General features: G+C 35.6%; 1 protein-coding gene across 20 annotated transcripts in view; it reads left to right on the top strand.

Annotated features, from left to right (window-relative positions):
* Positions 1-24,839, top strand: part of Khdrbs2 (KH RNA binding domain containing, signal transduction associated 2) — a 586,688-nt gene that overhangs the window by 337,907 nt on the left and 223,942 nt on the right. For all 20 annotated transcript variants that reach the window (XR_013425076.1, XR_013425077.1, XR_013425079.1 and 17 more), the window contains 2 exons: positions 16,379-16,506; positions 22,030-22,228. Coding sequence is in view for 3 of the 20 variants with exons in the window: in XM_078019828.1 (XP_077875954.1) it covers positions 16,379-16,506; positions 22,030-22,228 (327 nt within the window). In the remaining 17 variants the exon portion in view is untranslated. The remainder of the gene's footprint in view (positions 1-16,378; positions 16,507-22,029; positions 22,229-24,839) is intronic.

The following is a 24,839-nucleotide window of genomic DNA, read 5'->3' on the forward strand; positions in this document are numbered from 1 at the left end:
ATTTTATTAATATTTTCCTTTATGAAGAAACTTGCAAGAGATTCCTATTTGAATAAAAGGGTTTCACTTTACTTTTTTCTGAGCTGTATTTCTACAAAATCTCCTTTTAAGTTGGCGTTTTTGTTTTATTGGTCTGCCTTGGACCTTTATTTCGTCTGGATAATATTATCATTACTAAATCTTAATATGCTCTGATTTCAGTCTTTTTAAGGGTTGGATTCTTGCCAGCTATGCAGACATGAATAACTTCATACTTGACTGTTGCTTAAATGTACTGTACAAAGAAACAGCCATAAAATGATTCAAGGCTATGAATCTTCCTGAATTCAGCAACTCAGGGTTTGCCTGTGCCATGTTCTGATCCTCAGAGTTAACCTTCCAAGGATAAATAGCCCTGAACAAATATTTCATATTCCATAATTGACTGTAGTCCATATCTACCACTTTAGAAAATACTGGTTAAAATGCATTCATATATACTTAACATTTTAGGATTTCCCTTTCAGCTAAAATCTAAAAAAAATAAAAATAAATAAAAAAATAAGGTGGATGTAAGACACTCGTCATATAATTTCAAATAAATGGCATATCAGAATAGGATTTCCCATATCCCCACGGGAAAAATAATAGCTAATATTTATCAAGTGTTTGTTGTATACTAGGTAGCATCTTAGGCAATTTACATATGTTCATAAATTTACTTCTTCTGACAGTCATACTGTTTTATTTGTTACTATTAGCAATCCAATTTTCTAGATATGATCAGTTAGGACTACAAAGGTTTAGTATTGTATACTAAACCACACCAAAAAATGTCAATGTCTCCGACCTAGGCAGTGGGACCAGACAATCATATTCATAGTTGCTAATATGACTCCACCACTTCAGAGTCCAGTCCAAATAGCTTTTGGTCATGGTTTTAAAACACAGACTCTTCTGAAAATTGACATTGTAATTAAGTTATTTTTATCATGAAATTAAATAACCTAAATGTTACCACTGTACAATAATGCTGTATTGTATGTTTTGTCTATTTTAAGCTCTTGGGGTCATGTATCATATTTTTTAAAGTAGAAATTGATCTTTGTTCTGACTCAAAATTCATAAAAATAGATTTTCTCAGACCACTCTTAGAATCTTAAACAGAATAAAAACATACTGACGGTGTTTCCTCCTCAGTGCCCAGTAACATCCAGTGATAGGGGATCATATATACAGTACCAGATGTTACAGTTCCCTACAGAGAGAGGGTAGGTCCTCTCTATTACTGCTTAATATGTCAATTATTATGAAAATTTGAAATGTGTGATCATTTATTTTCTGGGTTTTTTTTAGATTTTACATCACAGTGAGCATGACCAAAATTAATTTTAAATGGAGAAATTAAATGAAATATTACCTTTTAGAAGGTAAACACTAAATTTAAAAAAATAAATATATGTGTCTACAAATGAAAGTTACACAGAAAAGTAGTTAGTACATTAGAGCTCAAAGATAAAATGGTCTTAAGAGCCAGCTGGTTTACACGAATGATTTTGACATTACAGTTTCATCTAATCACACTGTGAATTTAGATCTCATCAAGCTCTGTACAGTCGATTTCCAACGTGCCAACAAATGACTATGCTATCATTTATTGCTCATTTTGTTATAATGTGAGCTACTCAACCCCATTGCTCTCACCCTTACTCACATTTCTGTTGCTTTTGCTAACCCTTTACTGATTCCTTGAAATGCCTTTTGTATTCTTTTGAAAATTTTGCTTAATTATATATTTCATACAGAACCCAGGCTGCATATCCAACTTGTCTACTTACTGGTCTTTGCCCTAGCTTTCATTTTCTTTGTAATTTTTTAAGTACTCATGTACCCACAAATATGTACTTTATAGACATACCTGCATATAAATGTACATGTAAGAAAATAATGTTTCCATAGAGTCTCACTGTAGAGTTTGGATTGTCTTCATATCTATAGAAGTAGAGTCAGGTTTTATTTAACTCTACATAGAGACAAAAATAAAAAGAAACATAGTGCAGAGAATAAAGGTTTTGTTTTTTGTTGTTGTTGGTTTTTTTTAATTATTATTTTTTTCTAATGCCCCAGAGACGAATCCAAAGGAGAACTCAGAAATTCTATTCCCTTGTCTAGAAAATAGCCTATCTGATTTGTCTCTATAATTTGCTTGCTTAGTCTCAATTCATTAGTTAAACAGCTAAAATATGCACATTTTTCACACATGTCAAGAATGGACATACACCACAACAACAGTAGTAATAGTATCAGCTTAGTTGTAAGAGCAATGTGATATTCTTTGCCTTTCTTGTTGTCAGAAAGAATATGCTAGTATAGAAGGACAGTACCCATTTGGCCTGTCCCAGTCAGCTCTGCATGCTACAAAATAATCAATGGACCAGCAAACTTAAACAATAGAATGATTCTCTCAAAGTGTTGAAAGCTGGAAATCTGAGCCACCATGCCAGCTTGGTTGGATTCTGGTGAAGGCTTTCTTCTTAGTTTGCAAATGGCCACTTTCTCACCTGATGGAAAGGGTGAGTGGGGTGTACATGCACAAGCTTTCTGGTGTCTCCACTAACAAGGGCATCAGTCCCATTGTGAGAACCACATCTTGCTGACCACATCTAAACCTAAGTTCCCCACAAAGACCCTGTCTCCAAATACTCACACATTGGGGATTAAAATCTTAATATGAATTTTTTGGCGGGTGCAATTCAGCACAGCTCTTTGTATGTGTCTTCAAGCCTTGATTCAAGCATCTGTGTTCTTTTGATTTCAACATGCTTAATTTCATACTAGATCCAGGCTGACAGGATATCAGAACAAGAAGAAAATAAAAAGGGAATAATTTAACTGGTATAAAGATGAGAAATGTTAGGCATTTAAAATATTTTCTACCACAAAATCCCTGTTTTCAATTTGCCACACATTCATCATTTAACCTCTGAGGCCATAAATGGGGGAAATAACATTCCTCCAACCCTTCATCATTCACCAAGGTGCCATAAGAATGAATTTGGTCAATTCACATTGCACTCAGGGCTCCTTGCATCAGCAGTAGAGGAGACTCAGAATTACCCCACATCTGATAATGAGCGAAGAAATGTTTTTAGCATCATGTTTAAGTCTGCATAGTTTGTTTTGCCTTAATTAAATGCTCTTTATTTTATAATACCAAAATCATACCTTGATTAAATAAATTTTATTTTCAGAGTAGTTTCACATTGACAGAAAATCTGAGGGGAAGGTAAAGAGATTTCTCATATTCCTCCCTCCCCACATGGGAATAGCCTCCTCTACTATTGATACCCCACACCATGGTGGTACATTTGTTAGAGTCAATGAACCTGTATCCATACATTATTATCATTCAAAGTTTATAGTAGACATTGTTTTTATTCTTATGTAGTTTTTGATGAATATATGACTTGTATCCACCATTATATTATAGAGAATTTTTTTTTACTAACCTAAAAAACCATCTGTGTTCCATCACTTCACCCCTCTTACCCTATAAACCCTAGCAATCTTTAATCTCTTAATATATCTGCAGATTTACCTTTTTCTGAGTGCTATGTACTTGGAATCAAATAGCATGTAGCCTTTTTAGGTTGCTTCTTTTGTTTAGTAATATGTGTTTAAGCTTCTCCCATGTCCTTTCGTGGCTTGACAGCTCATTTCCTTTTAGCACTGAATACTATTTCATTGTCTGGATGATCCACAGTTTATTTCTTCATCACCTACTGAAGACATCTTGGTTGTCCTTCCTAATTCATAATTTGGCAATTATGAATAAAGCTGTTTGTAAACATCCATGTGCAGGTTATCATGAGGATATGAGTTTTCAACTCATTTGGGTAAATATTAAGGAGTATGATTATTAAATTACATAGTAAGAGTATGTTTAGTTCTCTAAGAAACTTCCAAAGTGGCAGCATCATTTTGAATTCCCATCAGCAATAAATGAGATTTCCTATGGCTCCACATTCTCACCAGCAACTGGTGATGTAAGAATTCTAGGTTTTCCAATTCTAATAGGTATATAATGGTATCTCAGTGTTTTAATTTGAACGTCCTTAATGGCATATGATGTTGAACATCTTTTCATATGCTTATTTGCCATCTGTATCCTCTTTGGTGAAGTGTCTTTTCATATCTTCTACCTGTTTATTAATTACATTGTTCTTTTTCTTACTTTTGAGTTTTAAGAGTTCTTAATGTTATAAATCTTTGTAAATAATAGCAAGCCTTTTTCAGCTGCATCTTTTATAAGTTTTTCCAAGTCTGGGACTTCTCTTTTCATTCTCTGGAAATTTTGATTCATTTTAAAATTTATCCTGTATTAATTTTCAAGCTGTATTTTAGCTGTCAAATCAGTATTTGGACTGATAATAATGGTGAACATAAAAGTTCCTTTAGAATGCTTAGGCAGGGCTTGAAATTATTCTAATAGTGATTTGTATATATAATGTATTATATTCTACATAGGTTTAAAACAAAAGTTGAAATATTTAGAAAGTTTGGGTGGAGCCTCAAAACTCTAGTTGAACTGCAAATAATTTAAAACAATAACAAGTGTTATTTTGTGAGAACTGGATTCTCTGCCTTTACATTTTCAACTTGACTTTCACAGAAATCAGTAATTTAAAAACAACATAGATCTGTAAACCAACAAAATTTTATAAATATTTGTTTAGCTTTTTGTAATAAAACCATATGAAAATCCCTCATTTAATTGTAAGCTTCAGAATAACTGATTTGAATGCATCAGGAGAATGAAGTTTAGAATTGTGTTTTAGAAACCTATGGAAATCAAATCACCTGGGAAAATCTTCTCCATTGTAAAAGAAGAGTTTGGTTATGTATTTCTACTCTATAAATTATCTGGATAGTGAGAGAGGAAAGAAATCCTACATCTACTCTGTACTTACTGATGCTTTGGAAGCAATATCCGTGGTAGCACAGAAGACACCCAATTAATGGCTTTTGTGGTTCGCTAAATGCCTGAGTAAAGTTAAGGCATTTAATAACCACACAAATCCTTTACTGCCATAGAACCCTGAGACTCACAATTCATAGTCTACACCAGCATTAATGCTAGTGCAACAAAACAAAGCATAAAACGCTTTTTTAAATAACATCTTTCTCTTGAAGAGGATTTGTTGGTAACATTTTTTTAAAATCTAGTTTAAAATTTTTTTCTTTTTGTTTCCCTCCTTGATTTGTGGTGAAGAAATAAATAAAATGACATGGCTTAAAAATCAGTATGAGTTATGTGAAGAAACTGTTATATAAATAGATCTATAGTCATATTTCCATATGTACACAGCACACTAATCATTTGTGTTTTGATTCTACAATAAAGAAGTAAAAGCTCAGTAGCCTACCTTGCCCTTGATGTCCTTTGATGTCTTATTCCTGAGAAGGTCTTATGGAGACACCTTGGTAAATATTTAGTTAGATCATTATGACCACCTTCCCATGTTCTACATATAGAAAAAAGACCAAAAATGACTTGTTAAAAACACAGATAATAAATAGCAAAAACTTGAATTATGTCTTTTTCCCAGTCTTCATTGTCTCTGGGCTGGATTGCTGTGATTAATTTTTTTTTTATTTTTATTTTTATTTTTTATTTTTTTGGTAATTGAGTCTTTAGGACTAAGATTCCTCCAACTCTCATCCCTCATCCACATTACGAGAGGCTGTCCCTGGAGATGTGCCATTCTGTGATGGCTCATTGCCTGGAGAACAGGAGAGTCCATTCCCCCAACCTGTCTTCTATCTATATACCATTCTACAAGACACAATGCTGTGGGAAAATTGGATTGTTAATGATTCCCCAGCCATATCACTTTTCTGTCATGGCTTCAAGACTTTCCCCATGGAAATTTGCCTGGATTGATATTTTTCACTTCCTAAATGACAAGTTCCCACCTCTTTCTGTTTGAGCCCTAGATGCCTTCATGTAAAAGTGCTTATTTTTCCTTCTGATTATTGTTAGATCATGTCTTTTAAAAATATTATTATTTTTAAGCAGGGTTCATAAAGATTTGCATATCTACTCAGAGAACAGTCTACCAACATAAGAGAGAATCATGCCAATTCTGAAAGATTCCTAATTTAAAAAGACTCTGTTCAGAAATAAATGTGCTTCCTCTTGTAAGAGTAAGGAGAAACAAAAAGCAACTCCTTTGTCCACTCTCTCAGTTATGGCACCACAAGTGAATCAGCTGCACAAACCAAAAATCTAAGAGTCACCTTTAAGGCCACATTTTCTGTTACGACCTGTGTGTAAACTGTTAGTAATTTCAGCGATCTGTGCCAATTTTACCTCCATATATACTCATAATTATCATATGGCTCTTCCTTTCTCCCATTTTGCATGATAGAAGTGGAAATGTCCAGTAGCCAGGGCACACATTATGATGATAGAGTCTTTACACCTCTCCTTGTTTTTACTCTTGTCCTACTTTAATTCATAATCTTCATAGCAGTCATAATATTCCCTTTAAGAAATAAAACTGGCCTTTTCACTGTATGGCTTAAATACTGCTAGGGTCTTCTGTTACATTTAGGATAAAGCCAAGAAGAACACTAAAATCTATCTAGGCCTTACCTACTTGTCTGATTTAGTATCACTTTTTTTCTTGCTCACTAAATTCTTGCAGTATATGTCCTGGAATTCTCTCTCTTCCTTAAAGAGGCTCAGCCCCTTCCAGGATTTTGCATTTTAGGTACCTGCAAGGCTAATGACCTCACATGACAAACTCCTTTTCATTAGGTGTCAGATCACACTTCACCTATTCAAGGAGACCATGGGTGACTTTGCATTTGAACCATCTTCCTCAGGCCCTCCGGATTTTTGCCTTATTACATTTGCAGAATCGGACTGAGCTTTCTTATTTTCTTTTATGTTTTTAATGTTTTCTTACATTAGAATGTAAACTCAATGAGACCTGCCTTGTCTACCATATTCTTAGCATTTGGAGCACACGCGCGCACACACACAGACACACACACACACACACACATATACACACAGAGTGAGCATGTTTCATTTGATATATATATATATATATATATATAATATTTACTAATAATATATATATATTAGTAAATATTATATATATATTATAAATATATACTAATATGTATAATATTAGTAAATATTATATATTAGTATATATATGTATATTAGTAAATATTATATATATAATATTTACTAATAATATATTTCTTCAGAGAAAAGCAATGAGTTCCAAATTTTCCTTTCCTTTCACACAGTGTCCATAGAAATCCTGCCTTCTGTCCTCACTGACAAATGATGTGAAACTATTCTACTACTCTCAGCCTTTATTTAAGAACCCAGCTTCAGGGAAAGGACAAGGTAATATGGGTAGTATTCAGATAATGAATGATGCTGCATTTGGGGGAAACAAAGGAAAACCAAAGATTCTTTAGTTGATCTCCACCTCTTGCTGTCTTATCAATTCTCCAATTCGAATGAAAAAGAATCAAAGCATAACATTAATTATGGAAATAACATCAGTGGAGGATTCTAGATCATGGTCTTTATTGAACAATTAGGCAGTTACCTTCTAATCAGAGTTTGTGGAATGCATTTTAAAGAGTAGGGGAATGGATTGGAGAGAGATTGTGACCTAAATGGTAATTATTAATACCATCTCCTTTAAGAATGAATGTGAAAGAGGCGAGATGGCATACACCTGTAATCCCAGTGTCTTAGGAGGCTAAGGCAGGAGGATTTCGAGTTCAAAGCCAACCTCAGCAATTTAGTGAGGTTCTAAGCAGGTCAGTGAGACCCTATCTCTAAATAAAATTTAAAAATGGCTGGGGATGTTGCTCAGTGGTTAAGCACCCCCGGTTCAATCCCTGGAAATGGGAAAAAAAATGAACAAGCATCCTGGTATAGAGGCTAAATGGTGTTAAAGTACCTGATACTGGGATTGATTCCAACAGAGCAGATTTTATGGTTTCTCTATGGTATACAGGATTTGGAAGGGAATATATACAAGGACTAAAAAGAGCCTTAGTAAAGGACCACCATTCCCATGGTTGCTGAGAATATTTGGTGGCTTCTTGCATTAAGCCAGTTCTACAACATGCAAGACAAGATTGATTTTGACTATCTTCTATGCATATTTGTTATGTATAGAGGATGGAAGCAGGACACCCTGATTGCACTGGATCCAATGTTCTTAAGGAGAGATATGCAGATGGGCTATGGGATGAGGGAATTTGGGGGTAAGTTTGAAAGCAGAGAGATGCCCTGACTACCTGCAGAGGAAAAATCAAGTTGTCCCAGATCCTCTGCCATAGGCCCACTATGTAGGTTTGCCCCTGAAAGAGAGACTCCAAGACAAAATCCATTTGGAAGCTGCGTATGTCCACCCCAAGACAGGCAAATGAAATTTGCAGTCAATTGAAGTGCTCATAAATTGAGAAGGAGAAACCCAGTTGAACAATTCCAAAGACAGTTCCTGTTCAAGTAGAATAAAGAACACATACTGGGTCTTTTAAATTTACTGATATGTCATTTTCATTTTGCATTTGTAATATTGTAATTTACTTCTTGGTGTAGATTTGGAGCTTTCATATCATATTTTGAATTTGGGGTGGGGGTACCAGGAATTCAACCCAGGAGTACTTAACAACTGAGTCACATCCCAGCTCATTTTTATTTTTTATTTTGAGACAAAGTCTTGCTAGGTTGCATACAGCCTCACTAAGTGGCTAAGGCTGCCTTTGAACTTGCAATCCTTCTGTCTCAGCCTCCCTAGTTGCTGGGATTACACGCCCAGCTTTGAAATTTTTTCCATTATTTTTCTAGTACATTTTTTGCTGAACTGTCCTCTGTTATCTCTCACAAAGTCCATTTCTTTAGTCACTGATCATGGAACCAGGTTTTTTTTATTAATTATTCATTAATGCTTTCATTTACATCTTAAATGGCCCCCAAAGCCCATAGACTATCCTTGTGGCTGCCAGCCAATGGCACTACTGGAAGGTGGTAGAACCTTTAGAATGTGGGACCTATCTGGATTAAGTTAGGTCAGTGGGGATATGCCCTGGAAGGGGATATTGGGATCTGGTATCTTTACACACACACACACACACACACACACACACACACACACACACACCTGCTTTATATCTTGATCACCATGTGGCAAATAGACCTACTCTTCTCTACCCTTTCCCCATGACACACCTGTCACTATTGGTCCACAGCAATGGGGCTAAGCCATCAAGGATTGAAACCTCTGAAACCATTATTGAAAATAAATCTTTCCATCTTTTCAATTGTTTATATCAGGTATTTTGTTACAGTAATGGAAAACTGACTAGCATACTTCCTTCCCTAAGTTTCAATAGCTGGGCCTCTTCACTTAAAAACCTTCACCTTCTAGCCAGTGCCCACTTACACCACAGCTTACCTTTCCTCATTTTCTGTGGTAAATTCAACTTTTATTATCTGGCAAATGATTCTCCTCTTGTCTGGTACATTGTTTGAAAAAGTGCCACTTTGATTGTTTTTAAGAACTACTTTATTATAATATGATTAAATATTCAGAGAGACTACTATAAGAAATTTCTTAAATTAGGTCAAATTTAGAGGGAAACTTAGCTGTAAGACAAAATGATATTTATTTTAAAAAAAGAAGGAAAGAAATGGAAATGCACAGAAATATTTTATATCCTTTTCAAAGAGCTTCAAAAATTTACCCTTAACAAAGTAGGTTGATCTTTCCCTAATTTAAAAATATAGTTAGAATCATCACAGTATTTTCATCTGTGGAAAAACAACAAAGAGCATCTATGAAGGGTTTTCTCATGAGGAAATATAGCAAAAACCTTTCTTCATAAAACAGAAATGTAGAAGTCAGCTTTTCAAAAATAAAGCAAAAAGCAGCAGCCACCCAAAACATCAGTATAATATTGGGAATAAATTAAGTGTTTTAAACTAAGAAAAAGGATCAAAGTTGAATTGAGTGTTCAGTGAGTTGGATAGTAATAAGAAGGTTTTTATCCTTGCTTGATTATTTTATTCAAATGTTACTTCAATTTTTACTTGCAAATTTCCACAGATAGGTGTGCGGATTGACCATTTGTATGCTTCTGAGCTTCCTGAGACTGGGGCTTCATCTACTGTGTCCCCAGCACCTGCATCAGTGCTACCAATTATTTGCCACTCAGAAATACGCTGAATAAATAACAGGATGAATTGCTTTTGCAAAACTCTTTCAGACACTTTTAAATATCTGACTTAATATATCACAGCTTGAATTTGTAAATTTCTATGGCCATTGGAAAGCCTAGAATTTCAAGATTATTGATAAAAATCACCAACATGAGTCTTATCCTACCAACCCTTTTCATATACAAAATTTTCATACAAAATTTTCACTCTTCTTTCAGTGTATCCTTATCATGATGAGTGCTTGGTTAGGAGAATTTGAGCCCACTTAGCATTACACTGATTCTTTGTTAACCAAGAGTTAATTTTATGTTATTATAAATTAAGATGGATAATATACCAATATTAAATTAATGCATATTTTTACTTAAAAAGCCAATGAAGTTCCTTTTCAATGTACTTAATAATTTGCAAAAAAAAAATTGCTGAAAATTATTTAGTCATTTTGCCTTTACTGGGAAAAATGGAACTTGGTGTTATTAGAATAAAAGTTCAAATCTGACATTCGATATCACCTAAATATTTTTTGGTTACTACCCTGAATCTATTCTGAGGTAGTGGCTGATTTTCTAGCCTTATTTGGGTCAAAGGATATATCACACCAAATATGTGAATCCTTTGTTGCTCATTAAGAAGCCTTGACATTTAGACCTCATATATCAGTGACCAGTATTTAATAAACTCAAACAAAACAAGATTGAAAATAGCCTTTCTAATAATACTGCAAAATATTGATACATAGTATGTATTGATATTATCTTATTCTCTGGTGATTTTTTTTTTTTTTGCATAGTGAGCAGTGTGATCTTAATAATGGGGATAAAAAGAAAACTTTCTTCCCTAACAGGAATCACCATCGCTAACAGTTTTAAGATAAAAAGTACACAGTATTGTGACTTTTTGGTATTCCATCTCCTTTGATGTATAAATTTTATACAGCCTTTGTATAAACATTATGCAGAGTCATGCACCAAGCAGATTCTTAATAAATCTTAATTGACTTGTTCTTTGACTACATTTTGTTAATGAGTTTTTCTGGTCCCAAGTCTGGGCTGATTAAAGCTTACCCTTGTGTTGGTTCAGAGATATTATCTAATAGCCTAAGCTGCTTTAGTAAATAATGTCCATCTCAGCACTGGTTGTCTTCTGAAATAGTTTCCTATTCATCCCAGCTCAGTTACAAGAGTGGTATTGATGCTGGACCCATACTTTCTTGATCATTACTCTGGTCAAATGTCCTAACCTGACTATTACAGGCAGCCAAGAAATCTCAAGTGTCTTTGTCATGGCCCAGAAAGATTACAGGCTACATTTTCACTTCCCCCAATGTCGTCTGACAGTCTTGGCATTGGCAGAACAGAAGCTACATTCACATGTTACCGGTGGTTATAATCACAGTTTTAAATGTGTGGCACCAGTGCCCACTGGTATCTCAGCAGAGGGTATTTGGCAGGAAAATGGTCCCTGACTGTGCCCCTAGGTAGCCTATCTACACCTGTCATTACCTGGCACCTGAAAGCAAGTGAAATAATCTTCTCAATTTGTATTTGGGCAAAATGCCATCATGACAGATGGACGGGACTGTACATAACTGGGAAATTATGCATATACATTAAATATGTGGACTGTGAGCATACGTCGTTTCTAGGAACATCCAAACATCTGTCTGCTCTGAGCTTTTGTGTATGCTGTTTATACCATATGCCGTCACAGTGGGAGGGCCCTGTCAGAAGTAAAATAGCAGTGCTCATGAATTTCATGGAAATCATTTCATGGGATGAATTTATCTCACCACAGGCAAAATCAACTTATAAAAAATATTGTGAATATCTTTGTTATTATTTCAAGTAGTAAGATTGGGAAAGTGATTTTGGTAACCAAAAAAGCAAAAATTTTGGACATTACAGAAAATTTGGATCTGTTCCTATTACCACACTCCTAAACTACTTGTGGTTGCTCATATTCTGTCTCACACACGCTACCACACATGCAATCATTTGTGCATTGCTGTCACACTTCCTCTGTGCCAATCAAATTGTTCTAATCTCTGACTCAAATTGTGGTTTATTTTTACCCACTTCTATGAGTCTTTCCTATGTTCTAATTAAGTGAAATGTTGGGAAAATATTGGAAAATTTGCCAAAAACACGGATCATTTCCTTTTTTGGCAATCATTAATATTCAAGTTATCTATAACCATTTTTAAGTAGGAGAACAGCAAATAGACCAATGTCGTCATAGTACATGGGATGTTGAATGCAAAAAAAATATTGAATTCACTAGCATTACCATAAATGAGCTTATCAAAGCTCTCAACTTTGTAAACTTAGGAATTTGATGTTGTAAGCACCCTATGTTAATTTGGGTCTTCTAAGAAGCAGATGACAAATGGGATTGGACACATCAGAATTATATTAGGGAAGATGCTCTCATTAAAAAAAAAAATGTTTTTTTTTTTTTTTTGAAAAGCCAAGGAAGGCTAGAGAGCCCTGCTACCACAATGTCCTGACCCTAAGGATAGAGAGTTGGGAAACTTCTAGTACATTTCTTGGTGCAATGAAATTAAAAGATAGTTCAGCATTGCTGAAACTCAGGGATCTCTGGGGCATGGAGGAAAGTCTTGAGTTTCCAAGAATAGACCCATCTTTGCATCCAAACACATTTTGTCATCAGCTGAGGGAAGTCCTGTTTGGGAACAGGATTGCAGAATGTAGCACCTAGGCTTCTTGGACAATTACACATGCAGTTTCTGGTCTTTGTTCTCTTGTCCACCACTAATCTGTCATGAATCAACTCTTAAAGTGTTTCTATCTAAACGCATATAAAAGTCTAACTATATAGATGATAATGATTTTACTTACATTAAGAGTTAATCTTCAGTGTCAAGTATTCATATTCATATCCTAGTCAGAAATCTAGGAGCTGAATTCTATGAGGTTGGATTGGTGAGCATAAACTCTGAACAAAGAGACTTATGAGCAATTCATACTATTATGATACAAGGCCCCATAGCCTTCAGACATAATGACTTCCAAGTAAGGCTATCTACTCTAAGAAACATGCAGATAACATCGAGGTCCAAATCCTCCCCTCTGACAGGGCTGACTGCTTTGAGAATGCCTTTTTTGTATGTCTCTCAAGCACCATACCCTCTAGTCCTCTCTGTATTCGGTACTTTTTTCTGAAAGCACCACAATACTTAATGGTTTAGAGCATTATTTGTCATCTGTTTCTCCTGGTTCTTGGGTTGCTAGGTGATTATTTGTCTCCTCCAGCTTGACTGGGACTAGATGGTCTAGAAGGCCCTCACTCCTGTTCCAGGACTCAGATTAGAATGCAGGGAGAGCAAGGACGACTGTGCACTCTCTTCACAGGGTCTCTTACCTGCAGAAATAGAGCCTAGACTTCTTCACCTGGTGGCATAAAGATTTCCAGTGATTTTTCCATCAATGAGTACTTTTACAGTCTCTGCTTTTGTCATTTTTTTTTAATTGCTATATTAGCGAGAACAAATCACATGACCAATCCCAGAGTCAGTGTGGTGGTGAGAACTCTCTAGGGGATTGGCTGCAGGAATCCCTGAACAAGTTGGAAATTGTTCTATCACTGTCCAATTACTATGTTGCTCTTCCTTCTCCTTGTCCTCTACTTCTTTCTCCTTTTCCTTGTCCCCATTGTCCTCTTGCTTTTTATTTTCCTCCTCCTTCATCTAATTTATGATTGTATAATGAAAGAGACCACATCTATATTCTGATATCTTCAGAATTTTAACGTAAAAATATTTATGCTCTAAAGTACACATTTACATATACTTAATTCAGGCGTAATTTGTTCGTGTGTATCTCAGCCCTCAGTATGGTCAACAATGTCAATCTCGCTCTTTATATTTCGTAAGGACCCTGAATGGATGTGGGTTTTCCTCAGAAAGGAAGCTACAAATGTCTCCTATAACATCAATAATATTACATATGAAGATTATTGGATTGGTGTTTCATTTTGATGGTGACTGGTCAGTTCACTCCGGAATAGCAATTCATTGCATTCCTGATCCTAATAAAATAATACATGTTTATTCTTCACTTTAGTTGATGCTTAAATGTGAAAATTAGGAGGTAGAAATTGAACAATATTTGACCTGTTAGAATCTGTAATTTTCTACTGTATGGCTCTTCTGTCAGCTGTGTTGAGGCTATTACAGCTATAATCAGGTTCTGTAGAGGATAAACACGAAAGGGACATGTTTAAAATAAGAATATAAATGCTTTGGAGTGATTATCACTTTTGCTTGTAATCAGTGCAGTTTCTGGAGCATGAGGTAAAGCTGTGCATTAGAGGGCTTTTTTTGCAAGCTAAGTGCATCACTGCAAGTTTCTACACAGAGCTGTGTGGTTGACTTGCCTAGTCTTAACTTTATATAAAACATACACACATTATATGCAGAGCTAAATAGGTATTGTTTACTGCAGATAATACATGTGACTTTTTGTCCCACAAGTATGCTCATCTTCTGAGGATAGTTCTATTCTCATCTCCTAGACCCTTCTCTGCCAGTACAAAATCCACTAGATTGAATTCACTAAAACATATGTGTAGAGAAAAATAATAGATCAGATTGGCCATTTGGCACAAATAACCCATTATTCAATTTTGTGTTGTTTAACCAGGGGTGTGTGTGTGTGTGTAGAAATAGATAAGACTGGTACTTTATGGTAGCATTCATTTGTAATGACTCAGGTCCACTCTTTTATTTATTCATTCATTTATTTATTTATTTGTTATTTTTAGTTAAGCATGATAGTAGAGTATAATTTGACACATTTATATAAATATGGAATACATCTTAATCTAATTATCATCCCAGTCTTGTGGTTGTACGTGATGTAGAAATTCACTGTGGTGTATTTATATATGTACATATGAAAGTTAAGTCAGAATCATTTCATTGCCTCTCCTATTTTCTTCCCCCTCCCCATTCCCTTCACTCTCCTTTATCTAATCTACTGAACTCCCTTCTCCTTGTTGTTTATTAGCATTCGCATATCAGAGAGAACATTTGAAATTTGACCTTTGGTTTTGGAGGGATTGGCTTATTTCACTTAGCATCATAGTCTGCAGATCCATCCATTTTCCATCAAATGCCATAAAGTGAGTCTTTTTATGGCTTAGTAATATTCTATTGTATTTATATACCACATTTTCTTTATCTGTTCATCTGCTGAAGAGCACCTAGGTTGATTCCATAGCTTATCTATTGTGAATTGAGCATCTATTAACATTGATGTGGCTGCATCACTGTAGTAGGCTGTTTTTAAGTCCTTGGGTATATACCAAAGAATCAGATAACTGGGTCAAATGGTGGTTCTATTCCAAGTTTTCTGAAGAATCTCCAAACTGGTGCACTCTTGAATCAAATGACTGACACATTTCTGAACTGATGAAGGAGAAAGACAATCCCTTTGACCTTGACTTAATCTTTAGCTGTAACTCTGAAATTTGCCTTCTACTATGGTTCTCACTGTACATTAGCCCAATGCTAAACAACATAGGAAATTCCTTGTTTTTAAATGTTGCTTATCAGGTTGTTGGATGGGACTTCACCACATTAGCTTCCCACTTGTGAGAAGATAGATCATATAATTTCATATTTGTATGATACACACACACACATACACACACACACATACACACACACACACACACACACACACATAGTGCATCTATACTAGGCCTTAGGATTGACCCCTTCTGGTTTACCTATCAGGAGCTATTTGAATGTCAGGCAGTCATTCATAATCTACACACAGTTGTTCAAATGAAATTCTGGCAATCCTCATGTTGACAATCATAACCAAAATACATTTCCAGTTCGTGTTCTGTGTTACTACCGTCCCTTTTCCAGCCCTCACCTGAAGTGATATCTATGTCCTACAGAGTACTTTCTTGATAAAAGAAGCAACTTCAATTTCTTCATATAATAATAAGAATTTAAAATATGTACCTTTTTTATATCATCTTAGATATTTTATATAAGACTCCAGAAAAAAAATGTGAATTTTTTTTCTTCTTCTTGTGTTTGTTTGTTTGTTAACTTTAAAATCCCCATGTCCCATAACTCATCAAGTATATTTTTTCTTCTAGGACTACAATGATGAAATTCGTCAGGAACAGTTACGTGAATTATCTTATTTAAATGGCTCAGAAGACTCTGGTCGTGGCAGAGGTATCAGAGGCAGAGGGATTCGAATAGCTCCCACAGCTCCTTCAAGGTACATTAGTTTTTACTATATATAAATTAATAACAAAGGAAGAAGGCAGTCTTATTTTTGCCATGCTTGGCCATGTTCATAGGAAGGAATAAATAAGAGCATCAGGAATATTCTCTTCACCACAATAGAAACAATAAATGAATATATAACATGTAAGAGTGTATCATATATTCACTACACCCTTTGTATTAAGAGATAACTGCTAGCCCAGATAAGAAATTGAGGTTCAAAAAATTGCATGAAATGTTACCTAATTCATACAGGCAGTCAGACTCCATTTTTTTTTCCCTTTTTCAACTACCTTTAGAAAATAAGGCAGTGATACTGAGAGTTTCCACTTTCCTTTTCTATCTCCAGAACTAGGGCACACAGATGATGCCACCATCTTCTCTTGAAACCAGAATGACTTGCATGAAGGGAAAACTATATGTTTTATCTGTGTTTAAATGGTCCTTGAATTGATATAATCTTATCAGAGAGAGAGAGACAGAAAAAGATATAGATAACACCTATTCATCAGCCAAGAAAGCCAGAAGCCTACTACTTCTTGGACAACTGATAGTAAGGACCAGGAATTATATCAGAGCAAATTATATCATGTGCTTTTATGCAAGTGTCACAATGAGCCCCACTACTGCATATACTTAAAATGCACTAATAAGAACATAAAAAGGAAAGAAATACACATGAAAAAGTTGTGTAAAGTTCAGATAGATTTGATTTCTCAAGATCTTGGAGATCAGAGAGTCTTACTTGATTTTGTTTCCTTTACAAACAAATTGGAATTTTTCTGTATTAGAATTGTTTTGTAGGGTTCTGTGTTTGTCAAGTTTTCAACAGAAGGCATTGGTTTACAAAGGTGTAAAACAAAAACAAAAAACACACACAAAAAAACCTATTTGTCTTCACATATAGAGTGGTTCAGTTGTTCTTTTCATCCTATTCAAAGTGGGATTTAAATCTCTAAAGGGCACAGATCTAGAATAATATTGTGTATATCACATGAAAATTATCTTAAGAGATACTAAGATAGTCCACAGATTTCTTTCTTAAATTGTACCGCAAATATTTTCAGCTACCACTGCCAAAATACCACCATTTTTTCTATATTTTTATTGTATATTATAATCATTAATAATGGTGGGATTTATTGATATATAGTCACAGTACACATGAGATAACAATATAATTTGGCCAATATCATGCCTAAGTATTTCCCCTTTTCCTCCCCACCTCCCACCCCTAGTTTCCTTTCCTTTACTATACTGATCTCCCTTTGATTTTCATGAGATCCTCCCACCAACCTTTCTCTTCCTTTTCATTTCTAGTTTCCACATATGACACTTGACTTTCTGAGTTTGGTTTATTTCATTTAATATAATGTTCTTGAGTTCTGTCCATTTTCCTGCAAATGGCAATTTCATTCTTCTTTATGACTGAATAAAACTATATATATATCACTAAACATATCATTGTATATTGGCTGTTGTTATGTTATGAATATTGAGGTGGTTGTGTCATTGTAGTATGTTGATTTTAAATAATCTGGATATATACCAAGGAGTGGAATAACTGGGTCATATAGTGGTTCTATCCCTAGTATTTTGAGAATTGTCTGAAATATTTTAAAACTTCAAAAACAATTTGCTGAAGGTATATTTAATTAAAGGAATTTATATTTAATAAATATATCTATGATAACTAATCTTCCTATAATAATGCATACAAAAGTATAAAACATTACATACTTATATTATCACAATGATAGCTTATTTTATATAAATGAAGGATGAAAATTTTAACATGTCTCAGTAGAACATGTTGCATTGAAACCAAGCAGTAGAAAATGAGATTCAGAAGGCTTTGTTTACTACAGTGAAAATTAAAATATTGTGTATGGTTGGGTGTGGAACTGGGGGTTCAACCAAGTGGTACTCTGCCACTCAGCTACATCGACAGCCTTTGTTTACATTGTATTTTGAGATAGGGTCTCACCAAGTTGTGCAGGCTGGCCTAGAACTTGCAGTCCTCCTTCATTGGCCTCCTGGGTAACCTAATGGAGTCTTTAAAAAGAAAGAATAATTATACTTAGAAGAGACTACTCAGTTATCACTATAGATAATGAACATTGGAGCGATTGGAAGAGAGAGAAACAGAGTGACAGACACAAAGAAAATGTAGACTCATGGCAGGAAAGCCAATGAACACAAGTCCATTTTCTAAGACAGAAAGAAATGAACAGCACTTGGAGTATAGTGAGATAGAGCCAGAACAGAGACTCAGATTTATAGGAACTAATGCCACTTAGATGTTAGAGAAGGAGGATGGTCCTAGACAAAAATAATTCTCTGGTATCTGACCTGGTAAGAGGTATATGCTATTATCAACTGAGATTAGGTGAAAAGTCAAGTTAAAAGAAGAATATAATTATTCCTGTAATTAATCCAAGACATATGAATGACTAGTGTGACTTGGACAAGTGATTCATCCTCTTTTTTCTTTGCTTTCTCAATTTTTAAAATAGCTATGAACTGCTTACATAACAAGTTTGTCAAGATATTTAAATTAGGTGATGCATATTAGGGCAGTGTGTTCCAAAATAGTCTGTACATTGGAATTATTGGCAGCTTCTTGCCTCCAGAGACTATGATTTACCTGGCCATGGGAAATTTGGAATATTTTGAAGACCTTCAAGTAACCCTAATATGCATAGAAGTTATAGAAATTCTGATATCGGGAACGTAAGGTAGGACACAGTATTATGATAGGGAGAAAATAACCATGGCTAGAATTATGGACTGCAGGGTTTAACCATAGGAGAAGAAAGAAGAATGAACACAGAAATTGGGAACACCCATATTCCAGTGAGGGCCCCTGAATAGAAATTTGTGAGGAGGCTAAGGAGTAGTAAAGTAAAAGGAAGAGGAGTTCATAATCCGCTTGAATCAAATGTATGAAATATGATATGTCAAGAGCTTTGAAATGTTTTGAACAACTAATAATAAAAAAAAAAGATCATGCCATGAGCAGAGAAAAAAAAAAAAGCTCAAATAAACATTTTCCAAGTCATGGTTCACAATCTCAAAACACAGTAAGAGGCACAGTGTCATGGTAACCAGGGAAAAGCCCAGTGGAGCTGGAAATCAGTGGGTTGAGGTCTTGGCATCTTAGCCAACAGTGTTTTCACAGCATAGGGAAAACACACACTAGATGGATTGCATTCAGCTCAGGCATGAGCAGAAAGTAGAGAATTAAACATGGAAAATTTTCTTTCAAGAAGTCAGCAAAATAAAGGAAAGAATACTGTGGTGTCAGTTTGGCTCAGGGCGTTATCCTAAAATAGGCGATTGATTCTTGAGTTGAATAGGAGGGAGCAAGGAGACTTAACATTCCAGGGAAAGCCATACTGTAGAGGAGGGAATGAGTCAGATTCAGGAGAAAGGATTACTAGGGCTGCATCTGTGAGTCAGTTCATGAAGGAATGAAATAAAAAATTAGATTTGGACATGAACATTGCATTATTTTAGAGCAAGAAGAGTGATTATAGATTCAGATATCTGCAGTTTACTCATTTGAAAAAAAAAAAAAACTTCAGGCCTTAGTAATTAAAATACTCACTCATGATTATTCAGTGGCATAGCCAGAACCATGTGGTTTGTTACAACACGTGGACACTGATGAGAAAATTAAAATGCTAACCTGAACAGGAAGCTAGGATAACAGTTAGAAAGCCAGGACATACATTCATCTTGCTTATGAAGAAACAGATGCTTGGAGGCCCCGTGAAAGTAAACTTGATATGTATATCTTTCTTTACAGAAGTGTTTTTATATTATGATGATAATATAGAATGTTGTATCCTCCACTGTTTTCATATTTGAAATCAGCACCGGGCCTCTGGGTCTTTTGTATTTCACCTTCCTCCCAATCTAAGAGAGTATTCTATATGCATTAGTTCACAATAAGCTCTCTGATAGGTTGTCTATTCATCAGCTCTATAATCTATGTAAAAATTTTAAAAGCTTTTCCAGCATTCTTACTCTTCACTTCTAAAAGCTAATTTTCTGTAAGCAAGAAAGAGCCAGCCGACTGCTATTCATAGCAGAAAGCATAACCTGCGTCTCCATATGGAGGTGAAGCCAGACGGTGTGATTGTTGACGTCCCAGTGATCATCATTTTTCCAAAGCTTTAGTGCTTCTGCTGAAAGCAGTGCTTTCGGAAGGCCAGTCTTTCAGACATAATAAAAAGTGAAATAACCGTGCATTTGCCCAAAGATTTCAGACAAACACTCAACCTTTCTAAAGGTCTCAGAATATTGAAGGACTTGGCTGCAACCATTTGATCTTACACTTTTAGTGCAGGTTACTTTTGTGTCAAGAATTGCAGTACAGAGTATTCAATCTACTCTCTTTGTTGCAGAATACTAATGTATTTCACTAGCACCACGGTTACTATATGAAAATATATGATGTCAGTGATTGCACCAACTCATGGGTGACATGCCTGGTGATAAATCAGTGACAGTGAGTCGTGATTTCAAGTGACCTCAAATTTAAGCTACTATAGTCAGCAGGATGATATCACTATGCCTCAAGTTCCACAATTTATTAAAGTGCAGACAGATCATATTTTTGCAAATGGCAACATTGCATACCACTATCAATAACCCCACATGGAGGAGACAGAGACATACAGCAGCTCAGTTTTATAGATGGTCCAGGGAGCCATACATTAGGTGGTGCTCTGATCTGGGTGTTCTAGTGAAATAAACCAATCCCCCCAAAATCAGAAGGTGAATGTTCTGTTATGTGGATACCAACACACAACAAGGGCCAGGGGAGAATAGAAGTTCAAAGGATTAGACAAAGGGGAATGAAGGGAAGGGAGAGGAAAAGGAATAGGAAAGACAATGGAATGAATCAGATATAACTTTCCTGTGTTCTTAGGTGAATACACCATAGTGAATCTCCACATCATGTGTATCCACAAGACAGGGATCCTAATTAGAATAAGATACACTTCATATTTGTATAAGCATATCAAAATAGATTCTACTGCCTCTAACCTCTCCAGTATACCCATCATCTGATATAATTAAAAAGAACAAATAAAAAAGACAAAATAAATAAATATATATATGAACACAGGGAAAAAAAAGAATATAAACACAATGGGCTTTTGTTTTCTGTTTTTCCTTTTGGCCTTTTTTTTTTTAGTAGACTGTATCAAAGTGTTTTGCATGAGAACTAAGTCTTAGTATTTATAGGATATGTTTTACTCTGGAGGCCAAGACCCGCTTCTGTTAAGCACGCGCGCACGCGCGCGCGCGCGCGCGCACACACACACACACACACACACACACACACACACACACACACACATACACACAGGCACATACCCAAAAAGAAAGATAAATTTTGGATGCTCACATCCAGTGGAGGCCCTGAGATGAGAACTGATGTCTGTTGTTGTCCTTCTCTCCCTTCACCTTTCCTTATCTGCATTTTATCTGTTTTTCCTAGGGGCCGCGGGGGTGCCATTCCTCCTCCCCCACCACCTGGACGAGGTGTTCTCACACCTCGTGGGACCACCGTGACCCGCGGAGCTCTTCCTGTGCCCCCGGTAGCAAGAGGCGTCCCCGCCCCTCGAGCCAGGGGGGCACCAACAGTGCCAGGATACAGAGCACCCCCTCCTCCAGCCCATGAGGCTTATGAAGAATATGTAAGTACCCTTGAGAATGGGTAGTGAGGAGGAGTTCATTTGTTTGGTTAACTAGCTAAGCCTCCAAAACATGCACATGCTATGAACACAAGAGGTCATGTCATTTGCAAAAGAATTTAAGCAGTGCATTTCAATGAAAGCGTTTTGAGGAGAAGCTCTCATTTTACAGGTATGATCATTGTAGTTAATGACAGTTCACCAGCTTGAATTTTAAGAATCAAACTATCCTGAGGTTTTCTTATCTTTAGAAGGTTTGGTCAGATTTCAAATGGAAAATAATTATAAATATAATATGAATCATTATATATTCAGAGAATTCTCCTGGGTCATGATAATTATTAGCATAAATTTCAGAAATACTTGACAAATGTAACGTGATTATGTTATAAATTTTGTTAATAATGTAAGACCATGTGGCTGGGCTTTCATTTGCATACCCTTCCTCTTTCTTTATTTCAAAGATATGGAATGGGCATACAAATCAAAAAAATATAGAATAGACAGAGGAAACACAGTGAGTTTCCCCTACATCTCATCCACTATATCTCTAGGTCACATTTTGTGTCTGAACACCCTTTAATAATTAGTTCAGGTCATTAGTAATCTTCTTGTCACATTGGTATTATACTCTTTGCCCATTTCTCCTGGTAGACGGTGGCACTTGAAAAAGGGAGTTTCCTATCTAATTTCTAAGCTTGTGTAGTCCCAGGAAGTCCACTATAAATCTTAAACTGAGTTGATGCAAACAGATCACCGTTTTAAAAAGAAGCTTCTTCTGCCTCTAACATCTCCAGTATACCTGTCATCTGATATGAGTTTCAGGAAACCACCCACTACCATGCTGACCTCATAAATGTCTTCCTTGAATTATTATTCATTAACTATAAACTCTTCAAGGACAGTTACTTTCATGTGATGAGTACTCAAAACATACATATTTCATGGACTGGCTAATAACCAGTCAAAGCTTAATCAGAAAATAAAGTGAATATGGTTGATCAGTGCCACCAAGAATACACTGTTTAGCATTTGTTAGTTTTTAAGGATGATGCTATTGTTTGAATGTAAAACATTAACTGATATATACAAGAGTGAAGCAAAATCAACTATAAAATTCCATTGTTACTGTAACAGATGAAATGTGTTTATCTATAGTATCTTTTGTAATCATGCATCAATATTTAAAATCTTCCGCAAGCTTAAATTTGCAAAATCAGACGCTGAAAATTTATCCTACCCTATAAACAAGCCCACAAGTCTGAAAACATAAGAATCAGTCTTTGTTCTTCTACCTCTTACCTGAGACATAGTATTTTGCAAATACTATGTATTTGTCAAATGAATGAATTAAGTCCCCACAGGTATGGTGATGTCACTTTTCATCTCTGGGGAACAATTTAGCTCCACAGTTTTTGAGTATATTGCCACTAAGGTGTTTTTGTCCTCCAATTACTGGTTTAAACAGATCTTTTTATTAAAAATTAAAAATGAGAAAAAACTTTTCAGTTAACAGCAGTCAATACTGTTTTTAATCAAAGGGTTTATATGGCATATATGGCCCTTCAAAAGAGCAAGACTGGTGAAACAGAATTGTCGTCCATAATCCAACTGATAATAAATGAATCACTGGAATATGAGGCATATAAGAGGGAACTATAAAGGCACATGTATATTCTGAAAACATGGGTAAAGAAGGTTATATTCTGAATGGGAAAATTCAGAAGATCTCTGAAGTAGGGACTTTTGAGTCCTCTGTGAAGCAGTGTCTAGGCTGAGGGACTTCCTCTGTAAGCAGTCTCCCTGTCAGAAGAAAGAGCAATTGTAAAGGTCCTGATATCGAACTTGCTTGAAATTTGGGGTCAGCAACATGGAGGTTAGAGCTGGAGCGGAATGTGTCAGAAGAGAAGGTAAATAAGGTCCAAGGGGGGGCTAAGTGGGGGTTTTGAGCAGGACAGTCACATGACCAGATTCACATGTTAAAAGGTTTGTTCTGCCTACAACAATGGAATCTGAGGATGGGGATGGGTACAGGTGTGGAAACAGAGCATTGTAATTATTTGTGGTATCACCCGCTGGCAGAACAGTGGCTTGGAGGGCAGGAGAAGAGATCTGATTCTAAGCATCCTGTGAAAACGGTCTGTTAGGATTTGGTGGTAGACTAGAGGCAGGATGTGCAGAAGAAAGCACAGTGAAGGATCAATTGTTTTACAATGGTTTCATGGTGATAAGGTGTTTGAAATGAACACTTGGGTTAAACTGAGGGATTATTTATTAGAATGAAAAGTACAAGGGGAGTTGAAGTTTGGTTTGAGATCCTGTTAAATGAAGAAACTTTCCCTGCAGAAAAGTCTGCAGTGTTGCTATATGGACAGGATGTGCACTTCTGAAGTGGAAAGTAGCATCCCAGGATTTTGATTCATTATTGTGTCATTTTATAAACACACTGAGACTTAGGTATCTCTTATTTTTCATTTGTTTTTTTTATAAACATGACAGTGGAGAACATTTTGACATATTATACATTTATGGAGTACAGCCCATTCCAATTTGGATCCCATTCTTGTGGATGTTCATGATGTGGAGTTTCACTGGTCCTGTATTCTATATGAAC

The sequence above is a fragment of the Ictidomys tridecemlineatus genome, chromosome 8 (assembly GCF_052094955.1).
Source record: "Ictidomys tridecemlineatus isolate mIctTri1 chromosome 8, mIctTri1.hap1, whole genome shotgun sequence".
In the NCBI taxonomy this organism is placed as follows: Eukaryota; Metazoa; Chordata; class Mammalia; order Rodentia; family Sciuridae; genus Ictidomys; species Ictidomys tridecemlineatus.